General features: G+C 40.3%; 1 protein-coding gene across 2 annotated transcripts in view; it reads right to left on the bottom strand.

Moving 5' to 3' along the window:
• ECT2 (epithelial cell transforming 2) overlaps nucleotides 1-22,153 on the bottom strand; it is a 67,475-nt gene that overhangs the window by 18,368 nt on the left and 26,954 nt on the right. For both annotated transcript variants that reach the window (XM_029073892.1, XM_039913108.1), the window contains 12 exons: nucleotides 21,937-22,067; nucleotides 21,688-21,803; nucleotides 21,510-21,572; nucleotides 20,551-20,773; nucleotides 15,347-15,483; nucleotides 10,951-11,070; nucleotides 8,425-8,493; nucleotides 6,313-6,423; nucleotides 5,325-5,421; nucleotides 3,648-3,729; nucleotides 2,196-2,274; nucleotides 1,880-1,999 (listed from right to left, as the gene is read on the bottom strand). In XM_029073892.1, the coding sequence (XP_028929725.1) occupies nucleotides 1,880-1,999; nucleotides 2,196-2,274; nucleotides 3,648-3,729; nucleotides 5,325-5,421; nucleotides 6,313-6,423; nucleotides 8,425-8,493; nucleotides 10,951-11,070; nucleotides 15,347-15,483; nucleotides 20,551-20,773; nucleotides 21,510-21,572; nucleotides 21,688-21,803; nucleotides 21,937-22,067 (1,348 nt within the window). The remainder of the gene's footprint in view (nucleotides 1-1,879; nucleotides 2,000-2,195; nucleotides 2,275-3,647; nucleotides 3,730-5,324; nucleotides 5,422-6,312; nucleotides 6,424-8,424; nucleotides 8,494-10,950; nucleotides 11,071-15,346; nucleotides 15,484-20,550; nucleotides 20,774-21,509; nucleotides 21,573-21,687; nucleotides 21,804-21,936; nucleotides 22,068-22,153) is intronic.

Here is a 22,153-nt window from a genome sequence, read left to right as displayed (position 1 = left end):
GTTTGGAGCGGAGGTCGATAGGCAACCACTGGAGTTGTTTAAGAAGGGGAGTGACAGGCCCAGATCGTTTCTGCAGGAAGATGAGCCGGGCAGCGGAGTGAAGAATAGACCGGAGCGGGGCGAGAGAGGAGGAAGGGAGGTCAGAGAGAAGGCCGACACAGTAGTCTAGCCGGGATATAACGAGAGCCCGTAATAGTAAGGTAGCCGTTTGGGTGGAGAGGAAAGGGCGGATCTTGGCGATATTGTAGAGGTGAAACCGGCAGGTCTCGGTAACGGATAGGATGTGTGGGGTGAACGAGAGGGACGAGTCAAGGATGACACCAAGATTGCGGGCCTGAGGGACGGGAAGGATGGTCTAGTACAGTGCCCTGCATCCATCAAGTGCTCAAGTACCAATGAAGGAATATAAATATATTACATTACATATCTCTATATTATACCTTTATAATATAAATATATATTATAGAGAAGCAGCGTGGCTCAGTGGAAAGAGCCTGGGCTTAGGAGTCAGCGGTCATGGGTTCTAATTCCAGCTCTGCCACTTGCCAGCTGTGTCACTTTGGGCAAGTCACTTAACTTCTCTGTACCTCAGTTAACTCATCTGTAAAATGGGGATTAAAACTGTGAGCCCCACGTGGGACAACCTGATCACCCCCAGCGCTTAGAACAGTGCTTGGCACATAGTAAGCGCTTAACAAATACCAACGTTATCATTATTATTATAAATGACATTGGAAGCCCAACAAGTCAGTTGCTTACTCTCAGGGCTTCCTATTACTGTTTTCTACAGCTTGCGTATAGGCCACCTGCAGAGTTGGTTCATTCTGGTTGAGGTGTGAGGACCCTGGACTGATTATTTTGTTTTCCACAGAAGGGAGGAAAGACACCTACAGGTATACAATATCTGGAGCAATGAGGGATCATGTGAGTGGAAGGGGGAGGTTGGGGAAGACTGAGGTTAAAAACTACGCTTCCAATATAATAATAATAATAATGTTGGTATTTGTTAAGCGCTTACTACGTGCAGAGCACTGTTCTAAGCACTGGGTAGATATAGGGTAATCAGGTTGTACCACGTGAGGCTCACAGTTAATCCCCATTTTCCAGATGAGGTAACTGAGGCACAGAGAAGTTAAGTGACTTGCCCACAGTCACACAGCTGACAAGTGGCAGAGCCGGGCTTCGAACCCATGACCTCTGGCTCCCAAGCCTGAGGCACAAAGCTGACATGGCAATAAAGTTAGCATATTTGTGGAGAATGATATCTAAAACTTCCTCAGAGAATTCCGCATTTCCATTCTTAATCAGGACAAAAATCATAGCACTTCAGCTCAGGATTCTTTCTGCACTCTAACATTTTCTGCAGTGGGAAAGTAGGATTATAAAGTTTATGCAAGGCTGTTTACCATTGTCTTTCTCCCTCCATGCTACACCTCATCACCTTTTACCCCAAATGCAAATAATTCCAGGGTCAGCTACTGTTACTTCTCCCAGAACACAGAGTCCTGTTCCAGAGGTTAACAAAAAAAAATAAAAATCTGACGACTCCAGGTTTTTTGTTTTATAACAGTTCTTGGAATCAGTCCTCAAATCCTAGTTTGTAGATTTTGATCCAGAATAAATATTTCACCCAGTGAATTTGTTTCTGGTAAGATACCATAAAATTTCCAAGCCTTTCAAAATGTTGGTTACCCTTAAAGCAAAGTATCTCCTCCAAATAAAGGTATTGTCATGTCTATCAAATCAATAGTTCACTATTAATTATCAGAGCCAACACTTTAAGATTTTTTTTTAAAAGATCCACATCTAATTTGAGATGATCTACATTCAATAGGTGCTGACAGTTAAACAGATAAAAATGAAGTTGCAGTACCCTTACCTCCAGGCAGTCATTGAATAGAAAGAGGGTTACTTGTTCTCCTCTATCACAGGGGTGTTCGCCTAGAGAAATTGTTTCAACTCTCTGTATTAAGCTTCGATGTGAGGACAAAAGATTAGCCTGTAAGAATTCAAGATCAAAACAAGAGAGTATACTGCTTAAAAGTTATCCAGATCACATTAAATGCTAAAAATAAACTCTTTTTCTAATCCAGTTCACACTAAAATGGTAGAGCTTTCAGTGAACTGTAACACTGATGGCTGGAAGGAGTGAATTCATTTAATTGCTTTAAACCTCTTAAATAGAGAATACTTACCGGGCATCCATCCACCTCATAAACAACATCAAATATTTGTTTTTGTGCTTCTGTTTTTCTCTTGTCTTCATTAATATGTCTGCAAAAGTCACAGAGTCCTACATAAACATTCAACTAAAGGTAAAGGTTTAATTGTGTGCATTTAATGTACTGCTGAAACACATTTTTGGAAAAAATCAGATAGCAAAATAATGACTTCTGTCTGGACCCAACCACCCATCCTGTTGGAAATGGAGTGACTACTATGACAGAAATTTTCCCTAATGCAGGTTTCTGTAAGAATGGAAGTTAGAAGAACAAGGTCCACAAGTATGTAAATCTAAATTACATGCACAAAGAATTTAAGGTTCTAGCAGTGCCCAGAAAAGACAGTGGGAGAATCATGTGAGCCCGTTATTGGGCAGGGATTATCTCTATCTGTTGCCAAATTGTACATTCCAAGCGCTTAGTACAGTGCTCTGCACATAGTAAGCACTCAATAAATACTATTGAATGAATGTACGCTAAGTTCATCATGACAGCCATTAATCAACTATTCCTCCCATAATCAATGCCATAGCCAAATGGGCCATTCCCTCAAGTCATTGTTTGGGTAGAAACACTTGAAGGGGGAAGCATGAAACTGTGAGAAATTGAAAACTGTGTAGGAGCAGTGACAGAATCCTCAAATGGATAATAATAATAATGATGGCATTTGTTAAGCCCTTACTGTGTGCAAATCACTGTTCCAAGTGCTGGGAAGGATACAAGGTGATCAGGTTGTCCCAAGTGGGGCTCACAGTCTCAATCCCTATTTTACAGATGAGGTAACTGAGGCACAGAGCAGTTAAGTGACTTGCCCAAAGTCACACAACTGACAAGCAGCAGAGCCGGGATTTGAACCCATGACCTCTGACTCCCAAGCCCGGGCTCTTTCCACTGAGCCACGCTGCTTCTGGTGGAAGTCAATCGCAGCCAGCAATAGACAAATCGGGAAAAAGAGAGAGTATGGCAGAATCGTCAAGGTAAAAATGGACACTGAAATTTGGTGTGCAGCAATTATGGATGACAAAAAAAAAAATTAGGTAGAACATAGAGAAAGCAAGCTAGCAATGGCTTCACAATCTTGGTGTTGATGGTACCCTCTATAGCACATTACTTTAAGTGGCACTTCTTTCTAGTAGCCAGCTATATAACTTTACATATGGAAAGCACTATAAACAAAAGAGAGAATTTCAGGGAAAATATTTGTAACCTTCCAAAGACTAAGGGCCTTCAGGACTGACAGTCTGATGAGCTAGTCAGTGTTACTGGAAGCCTTTATCAACAACAGAAATGTGCCTTATTACATAAGTTAAGATTTCTTTGTGCTCCAAAAATGTGTTACGGTACAATACACCCCCTATATTCACTTTTTATTTTTCTACTATTCTAAATCTCAATGGACAAAGACCCTGTGAATGTTGCACTTACGTCATTACTTCCTTTAAAGATCCAATGGCTTTCTCTAGAGTGATTTTGTCAGGGTTTTCATCTGCTGTATGCTTCTTAAGATCTGGAATAATAATAATAATTCTGGTATTTGTTAAGTGCTTACTACGCACCAGGCACTGTACTAAGTGCTGGGGTGGATACGAGTAAATAGGATTGTAGACAGTCGTAATAATAATAATAATAATGTTGGTATTTGTTAAGCACTTACTACGTTACGAGATGTTCTTCCCCTTGACTCTATTTATTGCCATTGTTCTCCTCTGTCCATCTCTCCCGATTAGACTGTAAGCCCGTCAAACGGCAGGGACTGTCTCTATCTGTTGCCGACTTGTTCATCCCAAGCGCTTAGTACAGTGCTCTGCACATAGTAAGCGCTCAATAAATACTATCGAATGAATGAATGAATGAATATGTGCAGAGCACTCTAAGCGCTGGGGGAGATACTAGGGTTGTCCCAAGTGAGTCTTACAGTCTTAATCCCCAATTTACAGATGAGGTCACTGAGGCACAGAGAAGTGAAGTGACTTGCCCATAGTCACACAGCTGACAAGTGGCAGAGCCGGGATTAGAACCCATGACCTCTGACTCCCAAGCCCAGGCTCTTTCCACTGAGCAACACTGCTTCTAGGTCACACAGCAGACAAGTTGCAGAGCCGGTATTAGAACCCATGACCTCTTGACTCCAGGGCCCGTGCTTTATCCACTATGCCATGGGAATAAGAACTGTTTTTAAGCCAAACAAAAATGAACTTTGCTTTTTATGTAAAACCATTTAAGATTATTTCATAATGGAAAAGAGGTGATCAATCTGTAAGGACCCAATCATTCAAGGAATATCAGAGGGTCTCTTTATGGTATTTGTTAAGTGCTTACTATGTGCAAAGCACTGTTCTAAGCACTGGGGTAGATACCGGGTAATCAGGTTGTCCCATGTGAGGCTCACAGTCTTCATCCCCATTTTACAGATGAGGTAACTGAGGCACAGAGAAGTGAAGCGACTTGCCCACAGTCACACAGCTGACAAGTGGCAGAGCAGGGATTCAAACCCATGACCGCTGACTACCAAGCCCGGGCTCTTTCCACTGAGCCACACATGTATCCTGGTCTAATAGAAAAATATCCTTTTTTTTTTTTTTTTTTTTAACACAAATCAAAGAGACCTTGGGTCTAGTGGAATGAGCAGCGAATTGGGAGTTAGGAGACCCCCACCTCTAGTACCTCTGTTGTGGGAAATTGGATTAAGCCCTGAATTTCACGGGGCCTCAATTTATTTGATCGGCAAGATGGAGATGGTCATAATAATAATGTTGGTATTTGTTAAGCGCTTACTATGTGCCAAGCATTGCTCTAAGCGCTGGGGGAGATACAACCGCTGGGGGAGGTAACGTCTCGGAAGATTGCACGCCCCATGTTGGATAGATATTTCTGGTTTGATTATCTCGTAAGAAACCCAGTGCTTAGTGCAAGTGCTCAATGAAGAAAAAAAATTAAGTGTTAAGTTTCACTTGAAGATAATCCTACATTCTTACAATATGTGATTCAAAGGCTGTCACACTGAACTTGTCACCACGTCAACTTGCATACTCTGAATGTTTTAAGAACGCAGAAATTAGTTGCTTTTTTTGGTGTTTAGGACAACTTGTGCATAGGACATACCATTAAGAAGGAGAGCAACACTGGGTAGTCGCTGTACTGGTCGAATAAGTAGCTCTGCAAGGCTTTGCCGTCCACACTCTGGTTTAGCTTGATTTATCTAAAGAGATCATTTGTTTATATCACAAAAATAGCAATTAAGAATTGTAGTGTATACCCTGAACACAATTAACTCCTGACAATAATAATAATAATGGCATTTGTTAAGTGCTTAGTATGTGCCTAGCACTGTTCTAAGCACTGGGGGAGATACAACTTTATCAGGTTGTCCCAGGTGGGGCTCACAGTCTTAATCCCCATTTACAGATAAGGTATCTGAGGCATAGAGAAGTTATGTGACTTGCCTAAAGTCACACAGCTGACAAGTAGCAGAGCCAGAGTTAGAACCCACAACCTCAGACTCCCAGGCCCAGGCTCTTTCCATTAAGCCACGCTGCTTCTCAATCAAATGCTATTCAATTAGTTCTATCAAAGAGAAAAGAGATAACATGCATCCCTTTGGCGGGGTTTCCTTTAAGACAGCCAAATTATATTAAATTACTTCTCTATAGTATAACTTGGGTTGAAAGAAGATAGCAATTTCCTCCCTCGCACCTGAGAAGACCCATTACCCTACCCTATATTCAAGCTCAAAATTTAAAACAGATTTTTCAAATGTACTCTTTGCTGGTTCCTATAACTCAAAGTGCTCTGGGAGTTATAACCTCTAGAAGTAAGCTCACTGTGGGGAGGGAATGTGTGTGTTTATTGTTATATTGCATTCTCCCAAGGGCTTACTACAGTGCTCTGCACACAATAAGTGCTCAATAAATGAATGACAATGGATGTATCAATAGTTCAAAGGAGGGCAACATTCAGTATATCAGTAAAATATACAGTCCAACTATGTTTAAAGCTGTATGAGATTCTTCGTGGCAATTTGAAATAAGATTCCCGTTTGAGAATGCGTTAGACTCACAGTTGCAAGTGAAAAGAAGCCAACATTACCTACCTTTAAGAAAGCGTGAAATCTTGGTTTCTGTTTTTCACACTTTATAATCATTTCCTTGCTCATTTCAAAGAAGTTTACAAAAGGAGGATAGGTTTTCACCAAATCCCTTGACTGAAGAAAGAAAAAAAAAAAAAATCAGAGAGCCTTTTCTAAGATCACCAATAACCTCCTTCCTGCCAAATCTGACGTCTACTCCATCCTAATCCTCATTATTTCTGGACCACCCCTTCTCCTGGAAACATTATCTAACCTTGGTTTCACCGACACTGTCCTCTTCTGGCTCTCCTACCGCTCTGATGGTTCATTCTCAGTCTCTTTTGCTGGCTCCGCCTCTGATCTTCTAAATCTGGGGGTGTCTCAATGCTCAACTCTGGGTCCCCTTTTATTTTCCTTCTACATCCACTGCCTTAGAGGCCTCATTCACCTACCCACCTCTTCAACAACTATCTACATTTCCAGCCCTGATCTTTCTCCTTCTCTTCAGTCTCACATTTCTTCTTGCCTTCAGGACATCCCTACTTGAATGTCCGGACACTTCAAACACCTCATCTTCCCAACCAAACCCTGTCCTCCCAACGATTTTCCTATCAATGTAGATACCACCACTATCCTCCTGTCTCACAAGCCTGTAACATCAGCATTAGCCTCAACTCATCTTTTTCATTCAACCATCACTACAATTTGCCCTTTCCTCTTATTCCAACCTCCGCTACTCTAACACTTAGTATCCCAATCTCATCGTTCCCACCACTGACTCTTTGCCCTCGTTGTCCCTCCTCGGGCCTGAAACTCCTTCCCCCTTCATATCAACAGTCCACTACCAAAACCCTCTTAAAAAAAAAAATCACATCTCCAAGAATCCTTTCATGACAAGGTTCTTACTTCTAACTGCCCCTCCCCACTCTGCATCACCTATGCATCTGGCTGTGTATCCCTTTGAGCACTTAAAAACTCCAGCCCTCTAGCACTTCTTTACCTATATTCTTATACTCTACTTCCCCTATCCATAATTTAATGACCCTCTCAGGGTCACACCCATAGAGTTTCCAGTACTCTACCAGTCTCAACTATGGGAGGGAGAGTCAAGCAGAGGCCTATCCATTCCATTCCTAGCTTGGCCAGTGGCTAGCGAGTGGAAGGTGTAACTGCTGCAAGTCAAAACTCACCCACAATGGGCAGCAACAGCATGGGAGAAAGTCGAGGGTGGAGACTCAAGTTTACTATGCAGAAAGAGGCAGAGGAAAACCACTTCCATATTTTGACCAAGAAAACTCTATGGATCCATTCCCAGAACGATTGCAGGTGGAGGCGGGGCGCTCTGGGAGATGTGTCCATGACATCACTACAGGTCGGAGACGACTCAACAGCATAAGGCAAGATAATTTAATGTCTGCCTCCCGCTGGAGACTATAAACTTCTTGTGGGCAGAAAACATGTCTAACAACACTCATATTTTGCTTTCCCAAGTGCTTAGTTGAGTGTTCTGCACAGATGAAGTGCCCAATAAATTCTAGTGTTTGAAAGATAAATGCACATAGCACATTTATTTGGTGATCTTCACTATAGCCACTGTTTCAATGGCACTGAGGCATTTTGAGATATGAGAGTGAAAATTTTGGTCAGTTTTAATTATCATTTTTTTTCTGTGGAGATTTACTTCTCTATGAGGGCTCCTTTAGTTGCTGGCACAAGTGGTCAGTTTTTGCTCATCTGTTGGGGGAATTTCAGCTTTCCTCTTGCTATAGCATAAAGCACTAATCAGAAACCAATATTTGACATGATGGTGTTTTGAACTGTACTGATGTCCAAAGTGCAAATTAGACATATCGTGACATGTACTAATAGATAGCTGTGAAAATTGACCATTCTCATATAGTTAGAGGGTGTGGTGGAGAACAATAGTGGGAAGAAGCATTTGCCCTACAAATCTTATCGCACTTAAAGACAAAAATGAAAATAAAACCTGAATTTTCTTAAAATTTAAATATTTACCTAAATTTATGCTCAAATTACATTGTTTTTCAGACGGAAGAAATCCAAACTCCTAGTTACAAAAATCAATCAATAATGTAAATAAAAACTTATGACTGAAGGGGAAAAAAGTGCACTTACATATTTAAGAAATATGTCACCGATACTTTTGCTTTCATCCCAGTGTATAATGAGGTCTTCAAGATCATCCTGAAATAACATAAAATTATAACAAATTAATATAAGACTGCCTTTCCTTGTTCTCATGCACTGAATAAGTTTTCACTGCTATTAAAACTTGTGCATAAAAGTCACTAAACAAATTATGCTTAATTTTAAGAGCTCTCCCAGTGATCATGGACGTCATTGACCAGATTTTTCAGCATTTATCCTTAACTCATTTGTTGACTTGTAGAGATTGCTAGAAGTTCAATATCAAGATAAGTTACGTTGGAATGTGATTTATCTATTTCCTACATCAGGACCCGGTTTCTAATCTGGGCTCTGCCACTTGTCTGCTGTGTGACCATCACCAAGTCACTTAACTCCTTTGCACCTCAGTTTCCCAATCTGTAAAATGGAAATTAAATCCCACTCCCTCCTACCTAGACTGTGAGCCCCATATGGGACAGGGACTGTGTTCACTGTGATAACTTTGCATTCGTTCATTCAATCGTATTTATCAGTACAACAGTAAGTAGACATATTCCCTGCTCTTTCAAAAAGTTTAGAACAGTGCTTGAGACATGATAAGCACTTAAATGCCATGAAAAAATGTTGGTTACCCAAATACACTAGTCAGTGATGCTTCTGAGGTTACCCCAATTGGATCAATTGATTCTATTTATTGCTACTGTTCTTGTCTGTCCATCTCCCCCAATTAGACTATAAGCCCGTCAAAGGGGACTGTCTCTATCTGTTACCGATTTGTACATTCCAAGAACTTAGTACAGTGCTCTGCACATAAGCGCTCAATTAATACTATTGAATGAATCATTTCCTCCTCAAAACCGCGGATAGCTGTCTTATTGATTTGCATCAAATTAAAACTACTACAAAATCTTAAGGTATTCTACCTCCTTGGTTACTTCAATAATTTAATTTCATTCCCTAGCTTGGTCTCTCCACTACCGCAAACTTCCTCTTCGTATCATTCATATGACTTTCACGCCTCTAAGATGCTGAATATATAATTTCTCTGAGTCTTAAGTTTCTTCTTCTTCTTTTCAAAATTCTATTTAAACCTCCACTTCCTATATGAAGTCCCCAATATTCTTCCATTTTCTTGATCACACCATCCATTCCATTGGTGTCCACATTTCTGCAAACCCAAGTCTCAGATTATGGCAGATGTATTCTTGAAAACCTTGCACTGAGAAACATTTTCATTGCAATATCTAACTTGTCTAACATGGCACACGTGCATCAATACCATCTTTTCCTCACACCACAGCACACTATGAGATCTAGAGAGCTGGGTATTTTAAGAGCCCTGGCTTTCCATCTTCTGAAATCCTAAAGCAAAACTCAAAAATAACATAGGACTGTAGCCTAAAATCTGATTTAGATTTTTGAAATGGAACCATATCAAACAACTTATGTCCTTAAAAGACAAAATGTGCTAGCCAGTAACGACAGAGGTTTTCGCAAGCCTTTGTTCAATGTGGTTTAATGGAAAGAGCACCCAGGCCTGGAAGTCAGTGGACTTGGGCATTAATCTCGGCTCCACCACTTACTGCTCCGTGACTCTGAGCAAATCCTTTAACTTCTCTGGGTGTCAGTTTCCTCATTGGTAAAGGGGGGATTAAATACCACCTCTGTCTCCTCAGGACTGTGCCCGACCCCATTATCTTGTATCTATGATAGTTCTTAGTAGATTGCCCGGCACATAGGAAGTATTTAATTTCCAAATCAATTGATCAATGGTATTTATTGAGTGCTTACTGTGCACAGAGCATTGTACTAAGTGGGAAGCAGAATGGCCTAGTGAAAGAGCATGGGCATGGAAGTCTTAGAGGACCTGGGATCTAATCATTTTACAGATAACTGAGGTAACTGAGGCACCCGAAAAGTTAAATGACTTGCCTCAGGTCACAAAGCAGACAAGTGGCAGGGCCAGGATTAGAACCCGGGTCCTCCTACCTCCCAGGCCCATGGGACAGTATGACTCTGTTGTACTCTCCCAAGCACTTAGTAAAGTGCTCTATACGAAGTAGGCAAACAGTAAATACTATTGACGATGACAGTTGGTAGGGCAAATGAGGATTTAATCGGGGAAGGTTTCAGGACAATTTTGATGGTGGGGAGTGCAGGTCAGTTGGATATGAAGCGCTCAGTAAATGCTATTGAATGAATGAATATGAAGGGAGGTGGGAGTCCAAGCCAGAAGGAGGTTATGGGTAAGGGGTTAGAAGAGAGACAATAGTGATGTACAGTGAATCGGTTGGCACTAGAGGATCAAAGTGTGCATGCTGGGTGGTAGAAGGAGATCAGTGAGGCAAGGTGAGAAGGGACTGAGAACTATGGCAAAATTTGACCTGTATATCGAACTCATGGAAAATCGAGAAGTGAAAGAGGGGATTTTAAGGAGCTCATGTCATTACTCAAACTTAAAGAGGCAACTAAGAAAACAACTAAGAAAACCATAGATGAATAACAGATACTTACTTTTATTTTAGTGTGTACTTCAAATATATCTGGAATGCTGCCAAAAATGGTCTTGATCTCTTCGGGAGCAAGGATAGGCCCTCCTCGTTGTCCTTCCTCTTCCAGGGGAACTTGAAATAACTGGAGGAGGAAAATAAAGTAACCCTTTTATGGTACCATCTCCTTAATCCCATTAAATTCTAAGACACTGGATGTGGAATGTTGAGTGGGAGATTGAAACTTCTGAAAGCACCCTAGAAGTTAGTTCTAAGAAATTCTCTTTTTACCTTATGGCATTTTCCATTACACCTACAATCTTGTCAAGAATATATTTTAAGTCTTGTAATGTGCCAGGTGTTATTGAGAATTAATCACAATTCAATAGATCAATCATTACAAAGGTTAGCATTATGCAAGGTAATTTCCACTTTATTATTCAACTTTATTATTCAATGCGAGTGCTAAGTGACTACTGGGAGATAAAGAATACCAAGTTGAAATAAAAAAAGTTATTTCCAGAAGCTAAATTGATCTAATTTTCTATGAACATTTAGTGCTCAGTTATATTTCATTATTCTTTACTCCTCCACACCTATTCATTGGCTTAAAATCTGACTACTGAAAGGAACTCACTGTTTACAAAATTAACTCCGACTTCATAAAATATGGTTTCTAAGGTGCTTAAATATCATCAGTGCTTTAACTTGGGTCGAAGTTAAAATTAGTTGTCCCAACACATAAGAGATTCCTGAAGAACATGGGAGACATGTTCTTACTACTAAGATTGTAGTATTTCCATTACAGACTTTGAAGTTAGCGTTCAACAGGGGAGAAAATTGTTTTGCCAGGTTTGTAGTGCTTCCCGGAGGAATTTTTTTTTTTTATCGTAAGGCCTAATTGGGACTTTAATTGACATCTGAATTGAAACTGCCTCTCTGATGACCTACTTCAAAAACTTCTCCATGTCCAGGCAAGATTGAAACAAGATGCAAGAGTTAATCTCATGGTAGTCTCTCTTTCAAATCACTTTTTTTGCTAACTATAAAAACTAAACAGGCCATGAATATACCCGTAAAGGGACAGCTAAACTGATTCAGAACAGATGAACAAAGACTGCAGGCAGTAGTGCTCATAAAATCTAAACTACATCTTACACAACTTTATAGTGACTACAGAACGGGTTCTGATCTCCCTCTCCTACCTTTCCTACCTATAATTGATCATAAATTATGATTACTGAGCACTCACCTCCTCCGAGAGGCCTTCCCAGACTGAGCTACCCTTTTTCCCTCTGCTCCCTGTCTGCTCCTCCCCCTTCCCCTCCCCTCAGCTAAGCCCCCTTTCTCTCTGCTCCTCCCCTCTTTCCCTTCAGCACTGTGCTCATTTGTATATATTTTTTATATATACCCCTATTTACCTTATTTATTTTGCTAATGAGGTATACATCCCCTTGACTCTATTTATCGTAATTATGTTGTCTTGTTTTTGTCCGTCTGTCTCCCCCGATTAGACTGTGAGCCCGTCACTGGGCAGGGATTGTCTCTATCTGTTGCCCAATTGTGCATTCCAAGTGCTTAGTACAGTGCTCTGCACAGAGTAAGCGCTCAATAAATACTATTGAATGAATGTTTAAAAATTAAATAATTTTAGCCATAAATGTTTATACGTTTGTCTTTCCCATTAGAGCAGCATGATCTTTGTGGCCAGTGAATGCATCGCTTTGTTTAATCTATATTTCCCAAAAACCTAGTGCAGCGCACGGTACAGTGGGCACTTATTGCTCTTTCCACTAGGCCATGTGAACGAATTTTTGACATTATTATGTTTAATGTGGGTAACACACAGGGCTATATCAGTATTGAAGCAGCGTGGCCTAATGGCAAGAGCACGGGCTTGAGTCAGAGGTCGTGGGTTCTAGTTCCGGCTCTGCCACTTGTCTGCTGTGTGACCTTGGGCAGGTCACTTACTTCCTATGTGCCACAGTTACCTCATCTATAAAATGGGGATGAAGAGTGTGAGCCTCATGAGGAACAGGGACTGTGCCCAGCCTGATTAGTTTGTTTCTACCCCAGCACTTAGCACAGTGCTGGGCACCCAATAAGTGCTTAACAAATACCATAATTATTATTATCATTATTATTATTATTAAATGCTACCACTATTTACTAAATGAGTCATTCTTCTCCCTCCTCCTTTGATTGTGAGCACCTTGTGGGAGAAGGACTGTGTCTGACCTAATTAATAATAATAATTATGGTATTTGTTAAGCACTTACCAAGTGCAGAGCACTGTTCTAAGCGCTGGGGTAAATACAAGGCAATCAGGTTGTCCCAAGTGGGGCTCACAGTCTTAATCTCCATTTTACAGATGAGGTAACTGAGGCACAGAGAAGTTAAGTGACTTGCCCAAAGTCACACAGCTAAGTGGCGGCCACTAGGCCAAGCTGCTTCTACAATTATTACTATTACCATTAAAATATTTAAATTGAACAGCGACATAAAATACTAATTCACCATGATGTTGATGGCTGTAATACTTTGTAATATTATGTGCCAGGCACTGGGCTAAGCGCCGGGGCAGACACAAGCAGATGGGGTTGGACACAGGTCCTGCCCTACATGGGGCTCAGTCTCAATTCCCATTTTACAGATGAGATAACTGAGGCCCAGCGAAGTGAAGTGACTTGCCCAAGGTCCCTATCATTTTGTGACTTGTGCATGGGGTTCGGTATTGATATGCTCCGACTTCAAGGAGGCTGGTGATAACGCAACATCACCAACACAATCCTCCTCAATCTCAGTGAGCTGACAGCTTAAAACATTCCAAGAGAAATAGAATCTAATTGGTGTCAATCGATTAGACTGTGAGCCCGACTGGGATTGCCTCTATCTGTTGCCGAATTGTACATTCCAAGTGCTTAGTACAGTGCTCTGCACAAGGTAAGCGCTCAATAAATACTACCGAATGAATATTTTACCGAGCGCTCAACATACTGTGTGCTTGGGAGAAGTCAATATAACAGAGTTGGTAGACACATTCCTGTCCTGTTACTTAGTATGGCCCAGCCCTGATCCTCCCCCGATTAATAATGTTGGTATTTGTTAAGCGCTTACTATGTGCAGAGCACTGTTCTAAGCGTTGGGGTAGGTACAGGGTCATCAGGTTGTCCCACGTGGGGTTCACAGTCTTCATCCCCATTTTACAGATGAGGTAACTGAGGCACCGAGAAGTGAAGTGACTTGCCCACAGTCACACAGCTGACAACTGGCAGAGCTGGAATTCGAACCCATGACCTCTGACTCCCAAGCCCAGGCTCTTTCCACTCAGCCAAGAGCACTCAATAAATACTATTGAATGAATGAAAGTCAGCACAGCGGTTAATGTTTTCTCTCCTGAGCCATCCCACAATGGTCCATATGTCATCTGTTGGGAAAAACCTAGGTACATCACTGTGTAATCTCCTGTGGGCAGGGAACATGCTTACCAACCCTGGTACAGTGCTCTGCATGCAGTGTAAGCACTTAGTTAATAATAATAATAATGTTGGTATTTGTTAAGCGCTTACTATGTGCCGAGCACTGTTCTAAGCACTGGGGTAGACACAGGGGAATCAGGTTGTCCCACGTGGGGCTCACAGTCTTAATCCCCATTTTACAGATGAGGGAACTGAGGCACCGAGAAGTTAAGTGACTTGCCCAAAGTCACACAGCTGGCAAGTGGCAGAGCCGGGGTTTGAACCCATGACCTCTGACTCCAAAGCCCGTGCTCCATTGATTCTGACTAGAACCAGGTCTAAATTAGTGAAATCTGAACTATAAAAACACATGCTCAAATTAACAGAACGCACCTGGGCTCTTTCAACGACTTCACTAAACCTGGCCGTAGAGTAGCTGGGTTGAAATGAGCTCTAATCGACCAAATAACTGATATTTTGTTAAAGTGAGCCAAGGTCTCCTACTTAACCTCTCTTTTGCTGCCCAGAATGGTAGGCTTTTATATAACAGGAAGGAAAGAAAAATTGCTGCTAATCTAGAAGTCATGGGAAACCTAATTAATGAGATTTCACTATAATTCAAAAAGAGGCACAAAGCCGCTACTTTGATCATCCAAGGTAAAAGGTAGCAGGATTGTACAGATAATGGTAATACCTAAATGAACTGGTCGCCAACTTTTCTCTCCCACCAAATCTCAGAAAAACAAAGCATTGATTGATCTGCTTTTAACACCTCTTTCTACAAGTCTCTGATGAAATTACAAGTAAAATGTTTGGAATCAAAGGACTTGGATAGCTGATTTAAAAAAATAGATACATCTATATTGAAAAGATGCAGGATGCTATGCTTGTGGCTTATATATTCATGGAAGTATTAGGCCAGGAGCAGATTAGAAGAGCCCATCACTACCTATTCAAGCTTACCTGAAGGATTGTGGTCAAAATACCAACATAATTACTTTCGGTCTGATAGAGTTCCCTTGCAACCTGCCACCTTGCCGACTGCTTTGGAGGAACAGGAGTGGAATTTTTAGATGGCTTGGCACAAGACTTTGGTGTTTATTTAAAAAAAAAAAAAAAAAGAAAAAGAATACATTACCAAATATAAATATCAAATCACTTAATCCACAGAATATATTAACCTCTGAAACAAATTGCTAGTTCTTACAAAAGTAAGACCTGATTTTTGTATCAAGTTTCATCGTATGTAGAAACTTTGTCTTCTAAAGGGACAATTTAAATTCCCAAGTGCCTAGACACAGAGCATGTGCCTGGGAGTCTGAAGGACCCGGGTTCTAAGCCCGCCTCTGCCACTTGTCCGCTGTGTGACCTTGGGCAAGTAACTTCACTTCTCTGTGCCTCAGTTACCACATCTGTAAAAGGGGGATTAAGACTGTGAGCCCCATGTGGGAGATGGACTGTGTCCAAACTGATTAGCTTGAATCTACCTCAGTGCTTAATACAGTGTCTGGTGCACAGTAAGCACTTAAATACCAGAAAAATATATATGCATATATAATTCTACAGAATTATAATATAATTCTTTAGAAAATGCAAAATTCTCCAAGTTATACTGCTTTCAAAAACGTTTGTAACATAAAGGCAACAATATTTATTGAAAATATTTTTCAAACATTTTCTTAGATGTCGCACTGCACCCATCTCCCAACTGCTCAAAAGAGTCTTCAAGGATTGCCCATTCCTGCTCATCAAGAAACCACTCATAATTGGGTTTATGAGCAAATCAGGTCACTTCCTTCTACGAATCCACTCTTCTCCCCAACTAGACCTCGGCTCAGTCTCCACTCCTCTCAAGGAATATACTCTTCTCAAGTTGAGAAGCGGCATGGCCTAGTTGATAAAGCATGGGTCTGGGAGCCAGAAGACCTGGGTTCTAATCCCAGCTCCACTACTTACCTAGTGTGTGATCTTAATAGTAATAATAATTAAGATGTTTGTTAAGCACTTACTATGTGCCAAGCGCTGTTCTAAGCACTGGGATAGATACAAGATAATCAGGTTGTCCCACGTGGGATTCACATTTTTATCCCCATTTTACAGAGGAGACAACTGAGGTCACTTAATTCTCTGTGCCTCACTTTCCCCAACTGCAAAGTGGGGATCCAGTACCAGTTCTCTCTCCTACTTAGAATATGTGGGACAGCCACTGTGTTTGACATGATTAACTTGTATCTAGTGCCTAGAACAGTGCTTGACACACAGTAGGTGTGTGAGAAATATTTTAGAAATATTAAAGCAAGCAGAGTAGCTCAGTGAAAAGAGCACAGGCTGGGGAGTCAGAGGTCATGGGTTCAAATCCCACCTCCGCCGCTTGTCAGCTGTGTGACTTTGGACAAGTCACTTAACTTCTCTGTGCCTCAATTACCTCATTTGTAAAATGGGCATTAAGACTGTGAGGCCCATGTGGGATAACCTGATCACCTTGTTTTCTCTCCAGTGCTTAGTAAGCTTGCACATAGTAAGCTTGCACATAGTAAGCGATTCATAAATGCCCAGTGCTTAGTAAGCATGCACTTAGAAAGCTTGCACATAGTAAGCGATTCATAAATGCCATCATTATTTATTATTATTTTAAAAAGGAAAAATAAAAGAACTACTCACTCATTTTTGCCTCTCCCACCACCAACTTCTAGCTGAAGAACTTCCCCTTATCTAGACTGCCCCAACTTTCAAATCAGACCACAGATCTCCCAATTTTGAAAGCTCTTTTGAAATAGTATCTTCCCCTGAAAGATTTTTCCAGTTTATATCTCCCAAGTACTATTTCTGCACCACTGAAGCATTTATATTATGATGAAAACTGTAGCACCTACTACACATCTTATATACACTGTATTACTTTCTCCACCTGCAATTTGTGTGTGTGAAGCAGTGTGGCCCAGTGGCAAGAGCACAGGCTTGGGAGTCAAAGGTCATGGGTTCTAATCCCCACTCTGCCACTTGTCAGCTGTGTGACATTGGGCAAGTCACTTCATTTCTCTGGGTCTCAGTGACCTCATCTGTAAAATGGGTATTAAGACTTTGAACCCCACCTGGGACAACCTGATGAACTTATATCTAACCCAGTGCTTAGAACAGTGCTTGGCACATAGTAAGTACTTAAATACCATTAATATTATCATTATTATTATTATTATCCACTAGCCTGCAAGCTTTGAGGGCTGGGATTCTGTTCTACTTTTGTATTTGTTATATTGTTATTATTATTATTATACTTTTGTATTCTTTCAAATGTATACAGTGGTGTTCTGCAACCAGTAAGTGCCCCATAAATGTTACTGGTAATGATAAAATTGAGAGAGGCTACTGTAAGCGCAGCAAAAGGCATTTACAATTCCTACCCTACAAGAGTTTATGGTGTAATAGGAAGACATGATACTAAGTTATGCAACAATTTTAAAAATGGTAAGCATAAATAATAAAGACACGCAAGAAAGAAGAGTGGGCAAAGGTTCAGAAAGGGGGGTTCCTAGTTTTTGTGATAAGGGAAACCAGAGCAATCCCTGAGGTAAGGAGCTAAGCAGGAGCGTGTTCTCTTAGTGGATACACTTCCTTTCCCTCGATGTTTATTGCCGAATTGTACCTTTTAAGCACTTAGTACAGTGCTCTGCACTCAGTAAGCGCTCAATAAATAAGATTGAATGAATGAATATTGCCTATCTCCCTTGATTTTTCTCCCCTGCCCACATCATCACCATCTTCAATGTTATTCATTCAACATCTATTTTAGAGGGTAGCGAGACAAAAAAAACCTTGCCCTCCTGGACTCTAAGCACATTCAACAACTAACTACATGAGCTTGCCGTGCTCTAGGAATTCACTGAATGTGATCAACCAAGGAATTTGCCACTTTCTTAGATGTCGCATTAGTCAAAACGTGCTTTAGCTGCTTAGAAGTACAATGGAAAGAGACACATTCCTTATCCAAAAGGAACTTGCACTCTAACCGTAGCTACAGTAGATAGCTTAGATCCTACAAGAACCTAAAAAACAATAAAATAAAAATAATCAACCTCACTTTTGTGAGCCCCATGATTATCTAATCTGGTTATCCAATCTAATTATTAGATAATCTGGTCCTAATCTGATTACCATACAGTGCTTGACATAAATTAAGTGCTTAAAAAATATATATATAAAAAACCCACCTTGTTTTGAATCATTTCAGTATTTCCAAATAACCTAAATACTTGGATATTCACACTTCCCCCTCACCCATAGCACATTAAAAGTTATCTTCAAACTGTACTGCTTTCTCTTACCTAGACTGTGAGCTCATTGTGGGCAAGAAATGTCACTGTTTATTGTTGTATTGTACTTTCCCAAGTGCTCAGGACAGTGCTCTGCACACAGTAAGTGTTTAATAAATACGGATTGAATGAATTTATTTTGGTGTCTGTCTCCCCTGCTGGATTGCAAGGCCTTTGAGGCCAGGGGTCATAGTTAATCAACAGTACTTACTGAGAGATTTACATGTGCAAAGCACTATACTAAGCATTTGGGAGAGTACAATACAACAGAATTAGCAGACAAGTTCCCTGTTCAAAATAAGTTTACAGTCCAAGCTATTTACTAGTCGATCATATTTGTTGAACACTTACTGTGTGCAGAATACTGTACTAAGCGCTTGGGAGAGTACAATATAACCACATAAACACATTCCCTGCCCATAACGAGGTTAGTCTAGAGTGGGAGAGGGGCTACTAATTCTATTGTTCTCTAAGTGCTTAGTACAGAGCTCCACACACAGTAAGTGCTCAAAAAGTAGTATTGACTTTTCATATTTTGGAAATGACTGCTTTTTACTTAAAATTTGGAACTCAGAATATTAGAAGGCATTGAAGGAGATGCCTGACTTACATTTCTTTTGTCATAGGCTAACGGTCATTTAAAAAAACAGAATATTTATCCTTTGAATGACATTAATATCCAAAAAAGTTTATTGGTTGTGCTATCCAATTTCAGATAATGACTAGGTACATATAACTGAAAAAATTAAAAGCTACATTATGTTTTTAAAACAAAAGGAAACTTGCACAGGAGAGATCACTCATACTTGAAACTTTTATGAAAGGTTCAGTGTACTGAGCTTCACTTTGACAGTAAAGTTCCAGGAATTTTTACTTTGAGACTGTTTTTTTTCTTTCCTGTCAAATTCTAAAGAGGTTAGATAACTCTTCATAAATTGGCTTCCTTGGATCTTGTAGCTGTACTTCTGTGAATGTTCTTGGGTACCATGCAATATTTTTCATATCAAAACTCAAAGTTTCAAAAGAAGGGTCTTGTAAGAATACTCTACTTCCTGTACTTTCTGAGAAGTAAAAATCATCACATCTCTGGTCATTTATAGCACTGATTTCTGCTCAAGCTTCTTCAACTAGTCTATAAAAGCTACATTCTGTTTTGGAAAAAGATGATCCAAAGTTTCACTTACTGTCTTGGATTTTCTTTTATGCATCCTCCATGAATTACTATGCCTAATGACCTGATCGGGGTTGGCTTGGCTTTTACTACTGTCTGAATTCTTCAACAGAATTCTGTATCCTGAATAAGTTGATCATTTAATAGCCAACCTGCACTGCCCTGGCCTCTAACACTCCTCCACTTAGGCTTCCAAAGAGCAACTGATATTGCTTGTTTGTTATAGTTCTTATTAAGCACTTACTACATGCCAGGCACTATTAGGAAGCACTGAGGTAGATACAAGCTAATCAGGTTGGACACTTTCAATGCCCCATGTAGGACTCACAGTCTTAATCCCCATTTTACAGATGAGGTAACTGAGTCCCAGCGAAACTAAGTGACTTGACGAAGATCGCACGGCAGAGACATGACAGAGCCGGGACTAGAACCTAGGTCCTCCTGACTCCCAGGCCCGTGCTCTACCCACTAGGTCATGCTGCTCCTCCATGGGCTCTTCATTCGTGGCAAGAGTCTTGTTAGTATAACCAGAGAACACTAAGAGTTATTTGTTATTTTGCATCATTGGGCAGGGATTGTCTCTATCTGTTGCCAAATTGTACATTCCAAGATCTTAGCACAGTGCTCTGCACATAGTAAATGCTCAATAAATACTATTGAATGAATGAATTCAACTGTTGACTTACCTCCATAGTTACTCCCAGACTCTGTGGTGTTAGAGATATCCAACAGTGACCCTATAGAAAGGGAATGTTCAGCGGATGGCCGTTTACGAGGAGGGAATGGGGACATGTCGGTTTCTCGTGCCAGCTGGGCCAGTGTCTCTTTTAAACGACGTCTCTTACGATTGCTATTTGGTGTACTCAGAGAGAGCAAGGATACTGATTTTTTGAGTTCAGGAGTATCGGCCTGCAAACAAAGACGCTCAGTTTTACTCTCACATTAAAAGAAATGGCATACTGGCCAAACTACGTATAAAAGTGGATAAATTCTCATCTCGGAGAGGCAAATGCACTGGAGGAGAAGAAAGGCCATTAAAACTAGCCAAAAGAAATTGTGATATTAATGATAATGTGATATTAATGATAATCTGAGAAAGTTGCGAGTTAATCAGGTTAGACACAGTCTATGTCCCGCATGGGCCTCACAGCCTAAGCCAGGGGGAGAATGGGAATGTAATCCCCATTTTACAGCTGAGGGAATTGAGACACAGGGATATTAAGTGATCTGCCCAAGGTGACACAAAAAGCAACTGGCAGAGTCAGAATTACAGCGCAGGTCCTCTGACTCCCAGGCTACTTCAATGCTACTTCTCATGAAAAGAAAAGCATAAGATGTTCTCTAAAGCATATTTGCAATTTAATCAGTGTATGAAAAGTAAGGCACAAACTAATTCTGTTGAGCTTTGACAAACATGATAAATCGGAATAACTGTACTTCCTGAATGTGAATACTTGCACTTCAATTTATACAGATGTGGTTAAAATATATCTATATACTGAGTAAAACTTCCTTAGGATATATACATAGTCATGATAGGGAGGGTAGCAGACTGCTGGATGTAGAATACTGAAAACTCTTTTCTTCCTAAGAGTTCAAACTATTAACTAGGATAGTTATTTTCCAAATGTAAATATTTGTATACCTTTTCATATAGATACATCGTTTCTCCAGCTCTGGCATCCATTTGAATGCTTCCCCAGAACCACTATAACCAAGAGGGGTAAAAAGCAAAACTTTAGAACAGTAAAAACTCAATTTTACTCTGAGACAATCATTATGGTAAACCATTGATAAACTAATAAATTATAAAAATGACTTACCTCTTGCTTAACAACATAAAGTTTCTTTGGAGGCTCAAATGGAAGCTCTTTTACTGTATTTTCTTCAACGACAAGATGAGTACACCTCTCATCTCCAACAGGTAAGAAATTTCCCCCTAGAAGAAAAAATACATGAAAATTACCCATAGTGTTGCTTCTGAATATTTAAAATAGAGTTCCACCAAAAACCACTTAACCAGCCTAGTGTTTAAGGAAATTCCTACTTCTTAAAACTTAAATGAATATTACCCTGCATTTCTGTCATTTCTTCCATGTTAGCTTTCTCCTCATCTGAGAAGCCCAGGAAACTCAACATGCAATCTTGAAATGGAGATACTTTAAATTCATTTCGAAAATCATCATGAGCTGCACAAAAATCTCTGAAAATAAAGGAAAAAAACCAGCTTCAGGTAGGTAAACTATTTTTTAAGTTGATTGCTTAATTTATGAAATGTTTAAACACATG

The sequence above is a fragment of the Ornithorhynchus anatinus genome, chromosome 1 (genome assembly GCF_004115215.2).
Source record: "Ornithorhynchus anatinus isolate Pmale09 chromosome 1, mOrnAna1.pri.v4, whole genome shotgun sequence".
Classification (NCBI taxonomy): Eukaryota; Metazoa; Chordata; class Mammalia; order Monotremata; family Ornithorhynchidae; genus Ornithorhynchus; species Ornithorhynchus anatinus.
This window is presented reverse-complemented; position numbering and strand designations above follow the sequence as displayed.